Raw genomic sequence first — 19,217 nt, 5'->3', positions numbered from 1 at the left:
ATGCGTTGGTACGTACAGTAGTGATTTTGCATCAACACTGGTAAATAGCCACAAATTACCAATTTAGTATCTCCTCTTTATTCCTCTTTATTTTCCTCATTATTCTGCCATAAAGAATCAGATTATACAGTATATACTATAACACATTGACAGAGCTAATTAATATGACATGTAGGGGAAAACAGATTGAAAGCACATGGCATGGGGTTTTTATAAAGTTTTATTATGATACACATTTGTCTCTTTAAATTATCTTCTTATCCATCATTGAAAAAGAGCATATTTGGGGAAAGATACAAAAATATAAAGGAAATTATGAAGTGCCTTATTGCCACATATACAACATGAAAAGTATTTAACAAGCACATAAAATGTCAAGATGTTAAGAAAAAAAATCAAAATCCATTAATAAAATCTAGTACAATTTTACGCCTTAAGAGTCTTAGAACCTCATCCGTCTCTTCCTCTATCCCTGTTTTCAACTCTACGCAAACCATCAGTAACTTCCTCAGCCATTGGAAAAGCACAGGTCTGGGCACAGTGAAATTCAATTTTTCTGAAGGTAAAAGACATTCAGAAAAAATCCTGAATTTGTATCCAGAGAGAACCCCAGAAGTGAGACCAGTATCTCTTCTTCTGGGATGTCCAATACCGTTTTATTGAATGACCACTTACAGTGTACAGTAAGAATAGGTACAATACAAATGATCAGTAAACTATCTTGTCATTTTCAAAGGGTTTCTCTGGAGTCCAAGAAGTTTTTAAAGTTTAAAATAAATATCTTGAAAATCTTGCATTACAAGATTGCAAGATGTTTGAAGAGTTACACAGCCACATTGCTCTTGCTTGTTGCTAATGGATGTAACAATATAACCCATAACATCAGATTTCTAATGATTGCTTTAATCAGTTAATGCTAAAGATCCCCATTAATCTCTCACCATATACAACAGCTAAACGTTTATCATTATTGCAGCACTCGTAAAATGTCTTCATCATAAGAAAATTGTTTCCCAACAATGTTAAGGCTGTAATTATGGCTTTGATACAAGGTACAGAGCTTTAGTCTTTAAAATCTGCATCCTCCCTTAAATCACTCTAAACTACTAATACGACAAACATCCTTGTGAAACCACATTTCTGCTTAGTAGAAGTATAAAAAAGTGTTTTACTGTCGGTTTTAATAGCCGACGACTTTTTTACTTATTTGGAAATGAAAATGAGAAGACCCTTTTTTTACACTTACATCATTAGAGTACGTCCATCTTTACCAGAATATATATTATTTTTTAGTAATTCCCAGGGCATGTTCAGCTTCTTACTGTACAGCATAAGCATAAACATAAACCATGTTAGTTAAAACCATTCATGCATTTTAATCCAGTGCCAGGTTCACAATTTAGGATTTTGTCTTGTCTTTATATACAGTATGGCAGGCAATATACTATATATATGTGTACTGTACATATTATTGAGTTAATGCAAATGTATATAGAACTTCAATCTTAATCAATTGAGGAAAATAAAGGAAAGAAGTTCAGATACCAAATACTTCATTACCTGCTGCATTCAGTCGCATAATTTGTGATCTGTGAAAGTTTTGCTCCATGTTGAAGTGTTTCTAAATACATAGTAATTACAGTACTATATTTATAAAAAGCATAATTATTAGATTAGTCTTGAAATATACTAAGGCTGACGTGAGCCTAGAAGTAAAGCTGAGCCATTGCCAAATTCCTAACCCAATTATAAATGTTGGGACTGTATAGTGAAGTCATGGGTTTCTCCAATGGAAAGCCACCATCAAGTACTGGGGTTGGAATTTGCCGTTGATGGGTCATAATTCTAACCCAGGCCATAGTGGGTGTTAACAGTCATGTCCACAGCATGGCCTGTAGAGATCTTAATTTTCCCTAAGACTGCGATGAAGGCATTTCAGACGTGTAAAGCACCTATGACTTTCTGAAAATCAAGAAGGCTGATTTATAGACTGTGCTATACACCAAACGATTCATGCAGTCCCTGAATACATCGTTCTTCATGGTAATTAGCGTCATTCATCCTAAATATGTACTGTTCGGAAAGTTGTTGTTTTTTCCCATTATATTTTAGCCACGTTGCAGTGAAGCTACAGCAGCGATATGACTGCTGTAGGAGGAGGGTGTTACTTTATTGCTAACAGGCCAGAGGTTAATTGATAGGTTATGATAATGGGGATGAAGCCAGTTGGATTTGACAGTTTAGGAGAATTTCACTTGGCAATGTATTTTTTAATATTGGCTGAAAAAAAGTACTACAAAGTTTCTTACAAACAAGAAAACATTAGTGGACCATGAAATGTGAAACCTGGCAAGAGTTCAGCTCGAATAAAACTGGCACCAGTCATTCTATAATGTAAAAAAGGGCTTTTTTTAAACAAATTGCTTGTGAATGTGTGCTCCCCTGTCCTCCTGGCACTAGATGGTTGCAGTTCTTGAACCTGCAGCAAAAAGACTGCTTTTGGAATCTCTCTAGCTGCACCTCCTTCTGCTATAAAGTAAGTTTCTTACATATTTATTAAAATATCTTACAGTAGCTGCTGGGACTTAAGCCTGACCCACCTACATAAAGAGGATGTGTTATAGACATTCTGCCACATTTCTTTCCAGTTCAGTTTCCAACCTGAATCGCAGGACCTCATCCCTACTCCCAGTTGCTGCACCAGAGACAATGAGGAAAGTTATTTAAAATTATCCCAAGAGGAACAACATCTTGTACAGATCTGCCCTGTTAATTTAAAAACTCTTTTGGTCTGGTTACCTAGCAAGACCAGTTATCATTCCTAGGTAAGCTTTATGTCTGAAAGATGTCCCAGCTTGCACAGCAAACAAAAAGGAAAAATTACAACAATTACTCTTGATTTCTTCTGCTTTACACTGCCTCTTGACTCCAGTCGCCTTTGAAATTAGTCTGTATTTATCTATAACAATCTTGTGTTGAGAGGTGAGCTCTATGTCACAGTACTGTATGTTACGTAGGAAGTTTCTGTGGCTTGTGAGCAACTGAGTGAAATAAGAAATAATTGGTAAGTTAGTTGATAGATTTTCTTGTAAGGAAGACCCTAACGGTGAACTCTACTAAACAACTTTTAACTTGAAATAACTAATTATAACTGTTATATCTGAGACTCCTTAGATTCAAGTAGGAACATGAATCTGGGCAGGACAGGCAGTGCTGCTGCACTGTTTTGTTTAGTTTAAAATTCTTCTGCAGTATTTATAAACACTGTTGACATGTTGTAAAAATCAGATTTATTATTTGTTGTAGTTCCTGCTTCATGCCCCACTTCTTGGGCCAAGCCAGTGTACCAGGCTTGTAAAATCTCAAAGCAGGGGCTCGCTAAAGGGATTTCCTATCTGTTTTATTTTCTGTCCCACAAAAACCAAATTGTGTGACTCGGCCTCCTAACACACCAAACTCTGGCCCTGGTGCCATTGGTGCAATTAAAACAACAACAACATCAAAAGGTCGGTCACAATTCCTGCTGAATGAAGAGTAGTTCAGCCCCTGTAGAAGCCCATCTGAATTAGGGGTGGAAAACAGCACTTTCTGTACAAACACTGTACCTGTGTGTCCAAGCACTCAGCAATGAGGGAAAAGTAAATTATGGCTGTGTGTTTTAGTGTTGGCCAATTTATATTTTTTGTAATGACAGATTTATAGAAAAAGAGTTCTAATTTCACTATAAATACCCTTTAACCACGCTTTTTGGTTTTACACTAGTCTTTTAGCTGTGATACAACAGCTAGTTCTACATAAAAAGGACTACAAAGAACTTGCAGAAGGTAAATGAAGCAAAACCCAGTCAAAAGCTCTTTATAACTGAGGTGTGAGCTGTGCCCTACCACATAGTTTTCTAATAGTGCTAACCCATTTCTTAATAGACAAGGTCTTTTTAAAAGAAAAAAAGTTGAAAAACTTTGAAGAGTATAATATTAGTCTTTGCAAAATTTTTCCATAATTATTCAGAAGAATAATTTATGATGTGATTATGAAGTGTTTCAATTATGATGAAATAGAACATGACAAATATTCAGACACAATCAGACTAATAAGACTATGTTCACCTGATCACACTGCACAGACTAATGCATGTACAGTACAGTGTGACAGAAGCACAAAATGAGTTAATGGATTTTATTGCATTATTAAATACTTGGTCCTGCCTTAAAAGTGATAGATACTTCAAATTCTCTTTGTCAGAAGAATGTGTATATGTCTTAAAACATTTTAAAGAAATATAATCAAAGCATTAAACTGTATTTTATGACTAATTATCATATTACATACTACACAGCAATAATCAGTTGTAGCACATACTTGTCTGACCTTATTAATCTTCATAAATACATTCTCCTTTGAATTCTTTATGCAGTATATGACATTTTCTAGGCAGTATGTTCACAGAATAATGTATAGTGACCTTTTATCTGCAACAGATGTTAACGTAATAGTTTAAATAAAACTACAGATTTTTGTGTTAGTGATGCCTCCTTTATGTTAACTGAACACTCACCTTTTTCCTAGAACATACAAAAGCTGTTCAGGAAACACATTTTCATTGCCTAGTCTTGATTCTGGCATATCTCTCTTTGTTTATTTAAACAGATATAAAATTGCTAAAGTTGGTTTTCTTTCAGAAACTCTAAATATACTTTCTGGCGATCAGCAATGCTAAATAGGATAAAATCATCTCAGAATGTAAATATTTAAGGTTATATCCTGGCATTTTGAGTTTTTCGCCAATGGAGTTCCGACAGTTCTGACATGTAACAACTATTTTTCTGTAGCTGATATGCAGTTTTCATGTGGCTGAAAACATTTAAAATATTAATTACAATAATATATCAAAAACCTTTACTAACATGGGACATAACTGCTGACAAAATTACACACTAATCCCATGGTTTCTACTGTCCCAGTAGTTTCCAATTTTTTTATTCTTTCCATATCCATTTTTAATATTTTTTCTGCAGTTTAATCACTTTTTTAAAGTTGAAAATGAAAGCAGAGATCCCTCCTGATTCTTTCTGTTAAATACATGTTTTCCAGTTGTTTTGGCGCAGGGGCCAAATCCTGAGTCCCCCTGTCTCAAGGTTCATGTGGGAGATCCCTCGCTTGCTTTTATCACGCTGTCCAGCTAAAGAATGCCACACATGGGCCACTGACCGCCAGAGCAGAAGTGCCCTGCTGTAGGAATGAAGGAAAAGCATCTCCAGATCTGGTCAAACTCAGAAGCTTCTACAAGCGAAAGGAGAGCCGTACTGCAGAAATCAGCAGCAAACAGAATTGCAGCAAAGGCAAAAAACCACAAAAGAGTGTTTCCCTATACCACCTGGACTTAAGCAATAATTTAAAGGAAAAAGAAAGCTATATAATTTCAGATTCCTGTTTGTGGCAACACATGCAGAGACAGACGCAGACACACAGGCACTCATTCGGAACTTTCATGTCCTGCCATTGAGTTTTCAAGTACCTATTCACCGATAGCAAAGAGCCCTCTACCGCAGCATGTCAAGTGTCTCTCTCTCTCTTTCCTCTTCTCGCTCACTGAAGCGTGTTGCCAATCTACACAAGGAGGTGGCGGTGGGGAACTCAGAGGTTCTCGGTGTAGATTATACAGGGGCTGGCATCCTCGCTGGATTCCAGCTGAACGCGGGAGACAAACCACCTGTCGGCGCTGGAGCCGTTGTAGTTGAGGGTGGTCCTGTAAATGTTCTTGGCGTGCTTGGGGAAGATGATGGTCGTGCTTTGGAACCGCAGAGGTTTCTGCCGGGGCTCGAACTGCAGTTCCGTCTTGTAGTTCCGCCACGTGCAGTTAGGGGCCGCTATGACGGTCTCGCTGTAGGAGGTTACGGTGGGAACTGGGGCGCAGTACACATTGTCCCTGTAGTGTTTGTCCGAGTCATACTTCACCTCTGAGTTGCACCTGTCATTTCCAGCACAAAAAAGAAATAAGGCAGGTAAATGAAAACTTTTGCCTCACCCTTGTTCCTGCTTTTACACCTTTGTTTGCTTTTAATTATATAATGATAGTAAATTATATATTAATTGTATATTATTTTATATAATACATTATTTTATATATTTGTTATATTGGATATATTCTATATAGAAGTTAGGTAGAAGAAGAGGTAAAATTAGCACAATTAAAAACAAGGGCTTAGAATGCAGATTAAGGTGCAAGGAGCAGACAAGGAACTAATTAAGTAAAAGACTTTCTGAAGAAGTAGGTTTTGAGTCTGGATATGCGCTCAGGAAACATGACTCTTTGATATCCTTGGGGAAAGAAATCCAGAGCTCTGGGGTGTAGCAAGAGAAGGCCCTATTGCCCATAGAGTGTCAGAGCATCCCAGCAATGAAGAGACTTATAGGTGAGCTTGAGGATTTTGAAGTCAACACAAAACCTGATAGGAAGCCAATGCATGGACTCCAGGACAGGAGTAAAGTGATCACTTGCATGGGACCTGGTCAGGATTCTGGCTGCCGAATTTGAACCAAAACCTGTTTAATTAGCTCCACTTTTCCTTTTTTCTGTTTTCATGCAAGTTCCTGCTAAGAACCACTCTCTGAGCATTTGGTGATTAAAGAAAGTGATTAGTTTTGTTATTGATCTGAATCGAATTAATAAGTCTAGCAGAGCTTAAATGAAATATGGTCGATAAAAGTATAACCCACTCTGAAAAGATTCTTTAATCTGAGCTGTTTTCATCCCAAAAAAACTGAAATTCAAGGTCTAAGCTTTTTCCAACAAAAATTGGACAAAGGGAATAATAATTACAGATATTGTCACTAGATGGCACTGTACCCAACTGAATTTCTGAAAACCACTGAGCCCTATTTATGCTATGTACTGTACTGTATAAACCTACTTCATAAAATGATCAAGTCAGCCATTGTACATGGTGGGAAAATGCCATAATTTAATGCTTTATGGCTAGGTTATTTAATTATTCAAAAGCAAATACTTCCACTGATCAAATCTCTTAATGTACAGTATGTGTTTAATTGCTGGTCAGTATCTACAGTACTTAATCCTTCTGAGACTAAATGAAAACTTTTAAAGAACACAAGTAATTCATCAGATACTAAAGTTCTATATAGGAATAGAGGTTTGGACAAATGTACACTTTCATCACACGTAAAGTGGAATTATTGCTAATATTTTGAATCTCACAATATTGGTGAAATGCTAGAAAATCACTGAATGACAATTAACAAAATATGCATTCACTTTTTAAACGAGTCTTACAAATGCAATGCACAATTCCATGCTTCTTTTGGAAAGATATATATCTAAAATTCTCTCACCTGACTTCACGCTTCGGCTTTGGGCAGACCTCAATGCTCTCCCCAAAGAACACTGGGTACATCCTCGATTTCATCTCCGTCCCAGAGGAGTTCAGCAGCAGGTAAGGCAACTGGGGATAAAAGGCAAGAAAAACTGACTGTTTAAAAGATTCTGCACAACAGGGAATGACACATTCTGACCCAGAAAAAAACAGTACAAAAATACCCAATTATTGTGAATGTCGTGGCTTTTGGAAGTTATATTCTACTGCTTAAGTGGCCAAAACACTCTGAGAGCAACATTATTATAGATGCATTTGAGGTGTGATAAATGTCTGTCAGCCAAAGTTCCTATTTTCTGTCTGCATCCATTTTTCATTGATATCCAGATCTATAAACTGTTTCTGCTCTGATGCCTAGGAAACCACCTTTTCATCGTGCTTCTTTGCAACCAGAAACTGGAATTCGGACAGCTTGTAGTCAGGCATTAAGGAAAGCAGTAGTGAAGTTTTCACTAATGGAATCGGCAGCAACTGTGAAAGTCTGTGTGAGGACAAATGGTTTTCCTTAATTTTTGACAGGAACACCCAGCATTCACATTAACAGTCAACGGCAAGGACAAAATAATGCTGCTAATCCAAGGTTTCTGTAATCACAAGTTCAGATATAGCAGGTGGCTTTTAAGAATACCCTTGTTGTCTATTTTTTATGTTAAATCCTTCCATAGGATAAAGGTGCAGTTACTCTTTTTTTAAGAGAGTGTTGTTTTAAAATGGGTGGACTGCCAAAAGTACTTGCAACATACAGAGTGCTACTACTTTATTAAATTACAAAAAGCACAATCACTGCTTCAATAATAATAATGGGATTTATATTTTCAAAATGCTGTCACAGTTGTAATTGCTTGAGTCTTACTCTTGTCTTTTGTTGTTATACAGTACATCTTGTTGCATGTACTGTATGCAATATTCAGATAGCGTTTAATACAGTTTCTGCTTTTAAACCTAATGTGAGAGCAGGTTTTCGGCTAGTGACTTTTATTTTCATTAGTAAATATAATTTAAGATACGATGCATGTTACTTTTTCATGGGTCTTTTATTCACTGGAGCTGAAAGTTCTTTCGCTGAACTAAGCAGAAACGTGAGAACAATATTCCTTTTGTAATTCAGTTGGGTTTAATGTTCAATCCCTCTGTCTAGCCCTGCAGTGGAGCCAGAGATTTGCTTGACGAAGCACATGTCAGATCAGGTCTTTTGTCATTTAACTGCAAAGCGTTTTATAACTCAGTAAGCCATGCCAATGTTCAGTAACTAAAAGGCAGTTCGTTAGTCTCCTAGTAAACTTTATATTTAAATTAATAATTTGGCACATACAGCATACTCAATATGTACTTTAACCTTTTAAACATATAGGATTTATTTTTACCTTTTTAACATGATCTTAGAAGATTGGGGGGAAATTGCGATAGAGTATTAACGATTCTACAATGTTAACGTATTAACGATTAACTGTAAAAGGCAAAAAGAGATGAATTTGCAGTTTTTCGTCAGTATCTTCTTTTCCTTTCTGTTCCGTAATTTTTGAGATGAGACTACATTATGCAAATGATCAGGTATTTTTCCAGCAAACCTCAAATTAGAATTCAATAAATAACTGAGATTCCCACTTAAGAATATGCTACTGCACATTCCACCAGAGAAGCAGTGTTCAGCATTGTGCTGCACTATACTTATCAGCTAGGAATGGTGACATTTATCTCACTGCTGACATCAAAGGTTTTGGGTTTAGATTTCCATAAATTACAGACAGACAGACTGCCCTGCAGTGTAGGACCATGGGAGTCCACAACTGCTGTTATAGTGTGGGACGTTCCAGTCAGTTATCTTCACTCTTGCTTACAATGCACAACTAGCAGGGAGGGAACCAGCATATAAAACTGTCTTCTTAGGTCAACACCCTAAAAACAGAACATATTTTAGGTCCCACCTGTAATAACCACACCATAAAGACTTAATAGATGCCCTATAGCAGGAGGGTGGTTGTGTGGAATCCTTTAATCTGCAGCCACAAAGACAATATATCTAATAAAAAACAACTTAAATCTAATGTGACAATGTTGTAACTCATAATGTTACAACACTAAGGAAAAACAGAAAACCTTCCTGTCCATTATTGCCACCACAAATGATTAAGAATTGGGCCTTTTGGATACGTATTTAAAAATGCAATAAGTCACACTGGTAGTACTATTAAAACAAAGCACTGTAGCCCATTGGTATTTTAAGTTTTAATATTTTAATATAATGATTTCAAGTACTGCAAATAAGTGTTTTGCTTAAGATGACAGACTCAGTTCAGAATATTTGACACAAATGGGCAGTAAACGAAAAGCTCCCCTGTCTGTTTTTGTTGTAGCTGGAGGAGCAGGAATCTGTCCTTCCTAGTCTCCCCCATTAGGGCACCAGTTTCAGTCCACCTGTTCAAACCATCAGCACACATCAATAAATTACTATAATACTGTTTACAAGTTAGAGCGCGTTCCAGTCGCTGGAGAGGCTGGCTAGCTTGCCAAAAGAGTTATCTGCACTTTTATTTCCAACTAGCTTTGAAAATTGTGTAATGACGTCAGAGAGGTTTCTCACAAACTCCTGTCGTTTGTGAGAAACCCCGTGCACTTTGGGCGGGAGAAAGGTATATTAGAGTTCTGTATGTTTTCTGCAATTTGTGGCCCTATTAGGTAGTGCTTCTCTGCCTGCTTTCACCTTCAAACTATTGTGTGCAGAAAGAACACCACTTTGAAATCTTAAGCGTAAACAGCCTCATCTTTTTTTGAATGCAGTCTGGGACACTAATCTTTACTTTTTCACATTGTCCTGCATTTATGCAGAAGATGCACAAAACATAAAGTCCCTTATCTAACAGTTCTTCCTATAACTTCCCTAAAATTGTCAAAGCAGCATTTACAGTATTTCATCATTCATGTTCAGTTTACAATACTCACATCAAAGCCAGGCTTTTTACTGTACTCCTGAATATAGCTGATATCTGGAGGCCATATACATATCATTTTAATTATTTTATGATTCTGCACACAACTCAGAGGGAACTATAAGCTCCGATGTAATAATGCAAGCCAGCTTGTGGCTTGTGAAAAGCGAAAACAGCAAAATGCCCTGCCACTTCACCCATTTTCCTGCAAGCCCGAGGAGAATAAAAGTAGAATTAAGGATTCCTGAATTATCAAAGCAATGGTCAAAATGTCAAGACAGCAGTCTATTATTCCTACTCGCTTTCTCTTCCTCATGCTGGTTTTTATCCTTCTACTTGTTCCAAATAACACTACTGCGCCAAACCATGGTCCAGCATGTTATTGTGTTTCTTATGACTGTGCCTTATTTAGGTGTGGCACTACAGTACATTTCTTTGACACTGCTGTATATCTAAGTGGGCGATGGAGTGGATTGATCAAAAAAACAAAACCGGTTTAATCAAACCATGGCGCCTTTTCCAACATAAACATTTCCATATCTTTCCAAACGCTGCAAAATTTGCTTTTCCGGTTACCTTTAACCTCTGCTCCCTGCGCATGAACCTTTAGCTGAGATTAAAGAAAACAAAGAGAGCCGTTTGAACAAATAACACTGTCAGCATTTTCCTCAAAAGGCTGAGTTCAGGAGATGAAGATTTACTGGCAGCAACCTAAGAAAAACATGTGTGATACAGAGTGCAGAATATTCAGCAGGAAATACAATGCATTATGTAACTCCTGTGTTCTCTACTGCTAATTTTCTCTTTTGAGGGTACTTTATTTTTTTAAACAGATTTTCATTTGAAATGTTACAGTGGTAAGGTACAGTACTTATGCATACTGTTCACTCCCAGGTGTTTTAAGGATGTGACTTCATTTTAGCAAGTGAAACAACAATAGTTTCACATGTAAGATGCGCCAGTTTGTAGTACAAAGTGCAATACAAAAAACTATTTACCTACTTTATGATTTTGCCTTTATATACGCTGAAGTGAACCAAACATTTGTTAAGACTGTGCCAACATGCTGTAAATCTACGGAGAAAACTTGTGCACAACTTGTGTGAAAGGTGCTATATAAAAATGAATTGAATTGAAATTGAATTGAACAAAACTTAAATAATAAGCCTGATTCCATGTTCTGTTTAATAAAAAAACATTATCCCAAGCTGTCTTTTATTTCCAATAGTCATTAATAAAATGATTAACCTTGTGTGGCTTATAACACCAGCTGACTCAATCGAAGCAAAAAAGAGAGAGCTCTATTATTTAAACATGCAGCTGCAGCTGACAGTGCAAAATTAATCAGTCCTTTCATGTGCTGCCAGCAGCTGTTTCTCCCTGCAGTTCCTGTTGTCCTTCAGTCTTACTGCCACTAGTATGAACAGGCTTTTAGGCTGGGGAGTACAAATGCAGACTATTCCTCAAAAGATGTGCAGACTACAGGGTAGATCGGGGACACCACAGAGACGGTGGGTGGGGGGTGCAGGAGGGGTCATTGTGGATATTGGCATGGTTGACTGCAAAATACAAATTGTGACCTACTCCCCCTCCACATCACTTTCCCAAAACCAGGCTGCGGAAGACGACTCCTCAAGCTTCAGCTTTTGACTCTGGTTATTTTCCATATCCTGACTTTGAATCTGTAAAATGAATAAAGGCACTCTGTCTGAATGTCTGATGGAGCCTGAAGACACCATGAGCAACACTTCTTTATCAGCTCATAAGATGTGCAACCCTTTCATTTATTGAAGGACGCTCAGAAAGTTGGACTTGTCATTGATCATATGAAATCAAAATGTGGCCATAACACAGAACGTTTTACAGTTTGCCCTGGAGTAGCCGTAAAAAGTTACTCCTTACTCCTACACCTGTCTTTGAGTGTTGTACTGTATGTTCCAGGTGCGTTACAGTATTTTCAAGTTGAGCATTATTTGATGATTCAAAATATGAGGGGAATTATTTCAGTAATTATATTTGTTCTCTAAATATACAGTACAACCAAGAGAATTATTTGAAAACAGACCTTTGCTTCCAGTCAATCCAGAACAATAACAGGGAGAACTACAAGCATTAAGTCATGTGCATCTTCTCGAGAAAAATGTCTATGTATACAATTACTGTAGCATCTCGTACTGCAAAATGTAAAAATAAGCGGTCTTTTAATCATTTTCTCGCATCACACTTACAGTAGTTTCTGACAGTCATGCAGAAACAGGAGTACGATATCTACTTATGACAGCCTGGCACAATATAATAAGTATTTGCAAAAGCTTGCATTTCAAAACCAGAAATTCCAGGTCCTTACTCTTCTCCAAATTGCTGTTAGCCTTTAAAGCCATTAATTACCCCAGAAGTGATACTCCACCCTCATCAAAAACTTGGCTTTTCTTTTTCTAGCCTTAAATACAGCTTGGTTGTTTATACCCACAAATGTCTTGGCCTAGTTTTAAAGCAGAAACACTTCAGAATGGTAGGTGGGCCTTGGGTGCTGTAGACACCCTAGTCCTCTCATGGGCTACATTTAAGACACACATAAGGAGCTGACTGCTGAAGAATCAGTGCTGCTGAATTTGGCTGCCCCACAGTATCTGACTGTAACTGCGCAGTTAAATGCAACCCCAATCTAAAGCTGAAATGAAGCCACCGTTTTCATTACATGACGTCTCAAATGAACACCGCACTGAAAGTTTATCTCAGGTAAGGCAGGCTGGTTTCCTGGTCTCCCTGGAAAAGAAAATAGTGTATATTGTTTACTTGAGTGTTTCCAGCCAGTGCATTCTGACTTTCTCTCTATGGCTAAGAAACACATCTGGGAATTTAACTTTGACAAATGCGGCTAAGCCTATTGGAACCGCTGTAAATCAGAACTGAAAAATAAACCAGAGTGGAAAAAAGATAACACTTCATAAGCTTAACTGCCTTAGCAGTGTTTATTGACCTTCCTTCCAGTGCTCGCTACTGGTCCACATGCTGCCTCCATATTAACCCTTATCCCACTGGAAGCCAGTGTGTTTTTCTTCCGTTTATGACCAGAAACTGTGTTATGGTATTTCAGGGGGTGGACTGCAACCAGTTCACAGTGGAGTCGTAAAAACTACAGTATACAACCTTTGTATAAAAATACCGGTTGCCTCATTTTCAAAACGTAACACTAGAAAGTAGATTAAGTACAAAGCTTTTACTTTTGCATATATTGAAGCATCACATTATTAATTCCAATGACGAAGTCAAAACACAATGTGCTTTGCTCCAGCATTTTTTTTTAAACACAGAATCTCACTTGTGTTCAGAAACTGGTCAACCTTTGAGGAAACTAAGGCATTTTTCACCGACCTGAAACTTTTGGAATAACCTGGATCACAATATCTTGCATACAAATGTTAAATAAAACAAGAAATTGTAAATGAAGATAAATTGTATTCCACATAGCACAATTTAGCATCTTGGCACAAAGTGTCTTTCAGTATTCATACAATAACATACCTGTACATTAGTTTTATCAGAGAATAATATCATTCTTAAAAATGTCTTAATTCTATTCCAAGACAGGAAGACGTGTCTTGAAGTTCTAAAAGCAAAATCAGGAATTTCAATACCCTCTTCCTAGAGAGTATGTATTTTAAATGTTTGTTTTGCTAGTATTGCAGTACTACTTCTGGTAAAAGCCTGGAAATGGGTTTTCACTTCAGTCATTGCTAAACCCTGTTCCAATATGCAAGGAAAACTACTGTTCCTTAACACACTATAAAAGGTTACAGTGTGCTGAGCCAAACATCAATTATCAAAGCACCTATTATCCAGAAAAACCACAGAGCACAGGAGTTAACAGCTAGTGACATACAAGGGATTTGCGAAAGATCCCTAATTTTGGGGTTAAAAGCAACCAAATCACACAACTGTAATCTCAGGAAATTAGCTAAGAGCTTCTTAAAATCTCTTAGTTCGCCCCTCAAGATGAAGATTTTAAAACCAAGCAAATTTTTTTAATGGAAAATTAAAGCTTTGTTATCTTGTTTTTAAAAGATTTTTTAAAACGCTTTTCCTGTAAGTCCTGAATGAATATACAGTGCTGCATTCTTAAAAATAAAAGCCAGACTGATAAAAATAATTTTGGACCTGAAAACTGCACTACTTTTTTAACTGAATAACACTCTTCTGTTGCGTATTATTGTGAAATTTGGCGTGAAAGTATAAGCCACCTTGTGAACAGGACTTCGCTAAGAGAGGAAATGAGAGTTGCCAATTGGGTCATTTTTTTGCCTTTTATTCCAACTAAATGTCAGTGTTTGTGCTAGTGATAAGTTAATAGCCCTGTTTACATTTTATGGTTACTTTTCAAGTCTAAATAAAAGCCATAAGCCTTTATGTACATTTTAGTGCTTTACACATGACAGTGAGGCTTTTTATCCTAGTGCATTCCATTGTACTGGCAATTTAAGTGACATAATTTAAATCTTAAACTCAAATTAATTAATTATTTCATCTGTATTTAGTTCATATCTTCTTCCTACAGTACTAACGTGTTTATGTGGTGTATTTGTGTGTTGACCATGAAGCCAATTAGCAGAAACATTAATAGGACTAAATGCTGCAGAGTGGCTCTTGTGATACAAAAAATCAGTGGACTTGCAAAGGTGCAGTGTCAGTACCCTTTCAGAGTCTTGCTCTCAACCAAGCAAGCAAACCAAGGCCCCAGCTGCCCAGGTGTACTCAGCTTTATCAGCACACAATTCTTTTAATACATGTGCAACTATTAGGCTGTTTCTCAAACAAAGGAAAATGTTAGGTCTCAAACCTAACCTGTTTCTCAAACAGCAGTAGACAACTAATAGGATAATTCTTGCATTTCTAACCCCTCAAGAAATTCAACTCAGTACTTCACGAATGCTACGATAAGTGTTTCCTCAGTCCTAAAACAAATAACATGAGAAATTCTGAATGACAAAATTTGGCCTGAAACTACACGTTGTTCAGAGTTGACCAGACTCCCTGCTGCAGTGAAATGTAGATGTGTGGGAGAATAGCTGAACTCATTCGGCAACAGGAGCTGTCCCTCCGAGCTCCTGATTGACAGCCTGCCTCGTCTCGCGCGTCAGCCTGCTGTTCGGAAAGTGCAGGCATGTGGTGGACTTCAGCAAAGTAATCAGTGCATTTTCACAGCTACGAGTAGGGTGCTAATTGGTAGACATTAGCTGCACCTTTAATGTCATTAGTCCAAAATTAATGGGATTACTATAGCTTGTTAATCAAATGTATTGCATTCTGCAAGCTAACATGAGTTAATGCAGAGCATATTCATTTTTTAGTCTGTTAATAGATTGTGTGCTATTATAACATTGATTTAAACTGTTCCTGTAGGAATCAGGTAACAGTTTACAGAGCTTTTAAAATAATATCTAGAGCTTGCAAAACAATGTATGTTGGAACTGGATTTTGCGTTTACAATGACAGAAAACGTAGCACTTCTCAGTGAAACATTTAAATTTGAAAATAATCTTAAATGCAAAACTTTAAGCAAATGATATCACAAGATTTGGTTTAGCTAATACCACATCCTGTTTAAAAAATGCTTTAGAAGGTTTCAAGAGGTTCTAATACTTTAGCTACGATTCCTTATTTCTAATGAGCCATTCTTCTTAGTACTGATGAAGTTTAACTTTTAACTCAAACTAAAACCCCACTGCCTTATTGATTGTCATCTCTACAGTACAAAATAATTAATCCATACAAGACACAAACTGGAAAAAGAATACCTAACATTTTAAAATAATCAAAAGATTTTTGTTTTGATGGTCAGTAAACACCTTTCAGATTTATGTTTGTTATGGTTTACTTAAGTTACAGTACATAATAAGAAATTGAGCTCAGTTGGGGCTCCTTATAAACATAGAATTGATTCCTAGGTTGGCCATTACTATTTCAGATATACAGAAACAATTTCCAAAAATTAAGGCTCTTCCAATGTAAATGGAATAGCATTGTGCTTCTCAGATCGAAATAGTTCCATGCTGTAATTAAGTGCATGCACATTTCTGTTTCAGCGATTCTTACCAGACTCTTCAGTAAACATAAAATAGTAATAGCCAGGTGCAGAACAGTCAAAAATTCCACCTGCAGTAAATTCACATACAGCAAGTCCTAGAGACAACACTTTGCCTGTGTATGAGGGGGTTGGGGTTGGAGAATATGGTTTGATACTGGCCCGTTTTGAGAGGAATTTGATTTGTTTCATCTCCTTGGTTTGGGCATGCAAACTTACTGTAAACTCACTAGTTTACAGGCTAAACCTTTTTCTCCATGTACGAGCTACTCTCTTAAAAGACGTGTTGCATTCTATGTACAGTCTTTAGAAACATGATATTCATTACAAATTTTAAGGAAAATGAATTATCACAAATTCTTAAACCTACATATTTAGGTTTTAGGGTGACATATTTAGATTTACAAAGTACATTTTTAAAAGTGACATAGCTGATAATAAACACAGAAATATGTCATTGTGATTGCATGACTGAAATACAGTCTTGAATCTAATTTGTCTAAAAGCAGTAGAAACTATTTTTGCTCCAACATATAGTAAATAATATAGTATATAAAATTTTATATATAAAAATGTTAACACATGTTCCAGATTTCCAGATTGGCTTTTTTGCAGTTATCTGTGATCTATAAAGAACTGTACAGACAAATCTAATTAATTTTTAATGATGTGAGAACACATTACAGTTTTGTGATACATTACTGCTTGCTTGGTCAGTAAAACTGCATTTGATCATTAAATGCTCTTTGCGAAGAACATTGTATAGGTCTGCTTTGCTAAGACTGTGCAGTGCATAAAAGATCACTTGAAAGTCATCTATTTATTTCCCTGCTAAATATGGTTTGGTAGGATACAAAGATGTTAAATTAAGTATATTGTTTTGCTACAGCCAACCTTTATTTTCGGAAGCTGGGTCTGAAACTTGACAGTGCTTGCTTTAGGCAGTCCAAAATTAAGCAAATAACTGTAACAGAATGGTTTCCATTCTAGTTAAACGTTAGCTGCAGGACCCTGTTGTCAGCTTATGACTTGAATGGCATAAACAGATTGATGATCTGTGTAGGTGACCCAGGTGCATAATATAATGTGGATGGTTCTGAATCATAGCCACCGCCACTATCCTGAAAGTGAGGCTTTATTGTGTTGTGCGTGGATAACCTACTCAAGAATGTGAGGATTTTAGCTAGTTCTGACCGTGAGCTTGCAGAGAGATGTCGAGCCCTTTTCTGAACCTGTCAAATAAGATTTAACTATTCCAAAGCACGCCTTTGCTTTTAACCATGTCATTTCAGCTAGCTGCCTAATCACTTTTAGCATTTTCTTTCTTGGTACTTTACATTTACTGAAGTAACTTTTGAACATTTCCGAACTGGTCGATTTGAAATACTGTACACGTTTCAGCGGTGGTAATATCGCCGTCGTTATCAGCTTGGATCTCCTTACCAGTTTGCCCTCTTTGCTCTCCTTTCTGTAGCTGAATCCCTGCTGCTCCATAGGCGTAGTGCTCCCCCCGGCTCTGCTCTCCAGGATGGCCGGAGACAGGGAGTAAAAAGGTGGACTGGGGCTCGGCGGGAGCCCGGAATCCGGACTGTCAAGCAACCCCTCGCGGGTCTTTCCTTTCAGGCTCTCATCCATCGCTTGCAAGTGTAGATGCCCCACCATTTCTGGGTAAAAACGCACTACAAAACTGAAGGAAACTCACTCCGGGCTTTGCTTTCCGTGTCAAGTCCTAGTGCAACCTGTTATTTATGAAAGACAAGTGTCGGAAAATCCCAAACAAAAGAGAGGGTAAATCCCTGGAGAATTCTCCTGCCGAAAAATAAAATAAAATGCGTTACTTTTTTGTTTTAACAATAATTCCTGTAATTTGATACATATGTATACACTGAACAGCTACAGCTTGGATACTCATAAATATTACACTCACGGTAAGTACAGTAGCTGTCATTATACTGTTAAACGCTTACAAACCGGACAGCGCAATTAAAGATCATACTGTATCTATATGCCATGATTCTTGATAGATAAAAAATACGTCCAGTGGAAATACGATTGTAACATCTGTCCAAAAACCGTAACTATGCATCTGCAATGAAGAAGAGTAATTACATTTTAATATTTGCGCGTAAACGGGCGAATCTGCAGATCAAAGCAATTTTCCTTACCTTCTGGTTAACAACTGCAAAGGATCAACGTCTTTAAATAGACGGTCGCTTTTCCCAAGTACTTTTTAGATCATTTGAAAAGGCAAATCATCCATTAACTTGCAAGACGTTCGCGTATGAAGTGTCGTCCATAGAATCGCGTTAGAGCTACTGTACTGCACGTTATTCCAGTTTACACAACAAAGTAAAACCTTTAAATAACTGACATAGTCGTATTGATAATTTTCATAAAGTTCGTTTCTCTTTATAGTAGTGGGAGCCTTTGCGCTGACTCCCTTCCACTGAAGTGAGCAGCCGGATCTCTGAGAGGTTTCTCTTAATGAGAGTGCCAGCTCTTTTTTTTCGTACCTGGAGCAAATCCAGCCCAGCGACTGGCTGGAACGATTCCAGATCTGGCCAGCAGGGTGAGCTCTCATATACATATACTGTACTTTTGCAGAGAAGCGCACTTCTGTTTTCAAACTTTTATTGAACATTTGAAACGCACTTGAAACTGAGCCCGTCTCTAGTTGCAGAACAGCATAGCTGGTAATTAATGCAAATGGTCTTTTCCACATTTTATTTCATGTTTATATTTCAAAGGCAGTGATATTCATTAAAGTTTTGAAAGACATGCATGTTACGGAGTGCAACAGGGTACTTTTGTCTTTTG

General features: G+C 37.2%; 1 protein-coding gene across 1 annotated transcript; it reads right to left on the bottom strand.

Annotated features, from left to right (window-relative positions):
- Nucleotides 1–76: 76 nt before the first annotated feature.
- rflna (refilin A) lies at nt 77–18,885 on the bottom strand. Its single transcript, XM_006640244.3, has 4 exons — nt 18,566–18,885; nt 17,844–18,209; nt 7,351–7,460; nt 77–5,968 (listed from the first exon to the last, which is right to left on the bottom strand). The coding sequence occupies exons 2-4, from the start codon at nt 18,060–18,062 to the stop codon at nt 5,635–5,637; spliced, it is 663 nt and encodes a 220-aa protein (XP_006640307.1). The 5' UTR covers nt 18,063–18,209; nt 18,566–18,885; the 3' UTR covers nt 77–5,634.
- Between the last annotated feature and the right edge of the window lie 332 nt (nt 18,886–19,217).

The sequence above is a fragment of the Lepisosteus oculatus genome, chromosome 22, assembly GCF_040954835.1.
Source record: "Lepisosteus oculatus isolate fLepOcu1 chromosome 22, fLepOcu1.hap2, whole genome shotgun sequence".
In the NCBI taxonomy this organism is placed as follows: Eukaryota; Metazoa; Chordata; class Actinopteri; order Semionotiformes; family Lepisosteidae; genus Lepisosteus; species Lepisosteus oculatus.
Note: the sequence above shows the minus strand (reverse complement) of the source record. Positions and strands in the feature narration are given on the sequence as shown.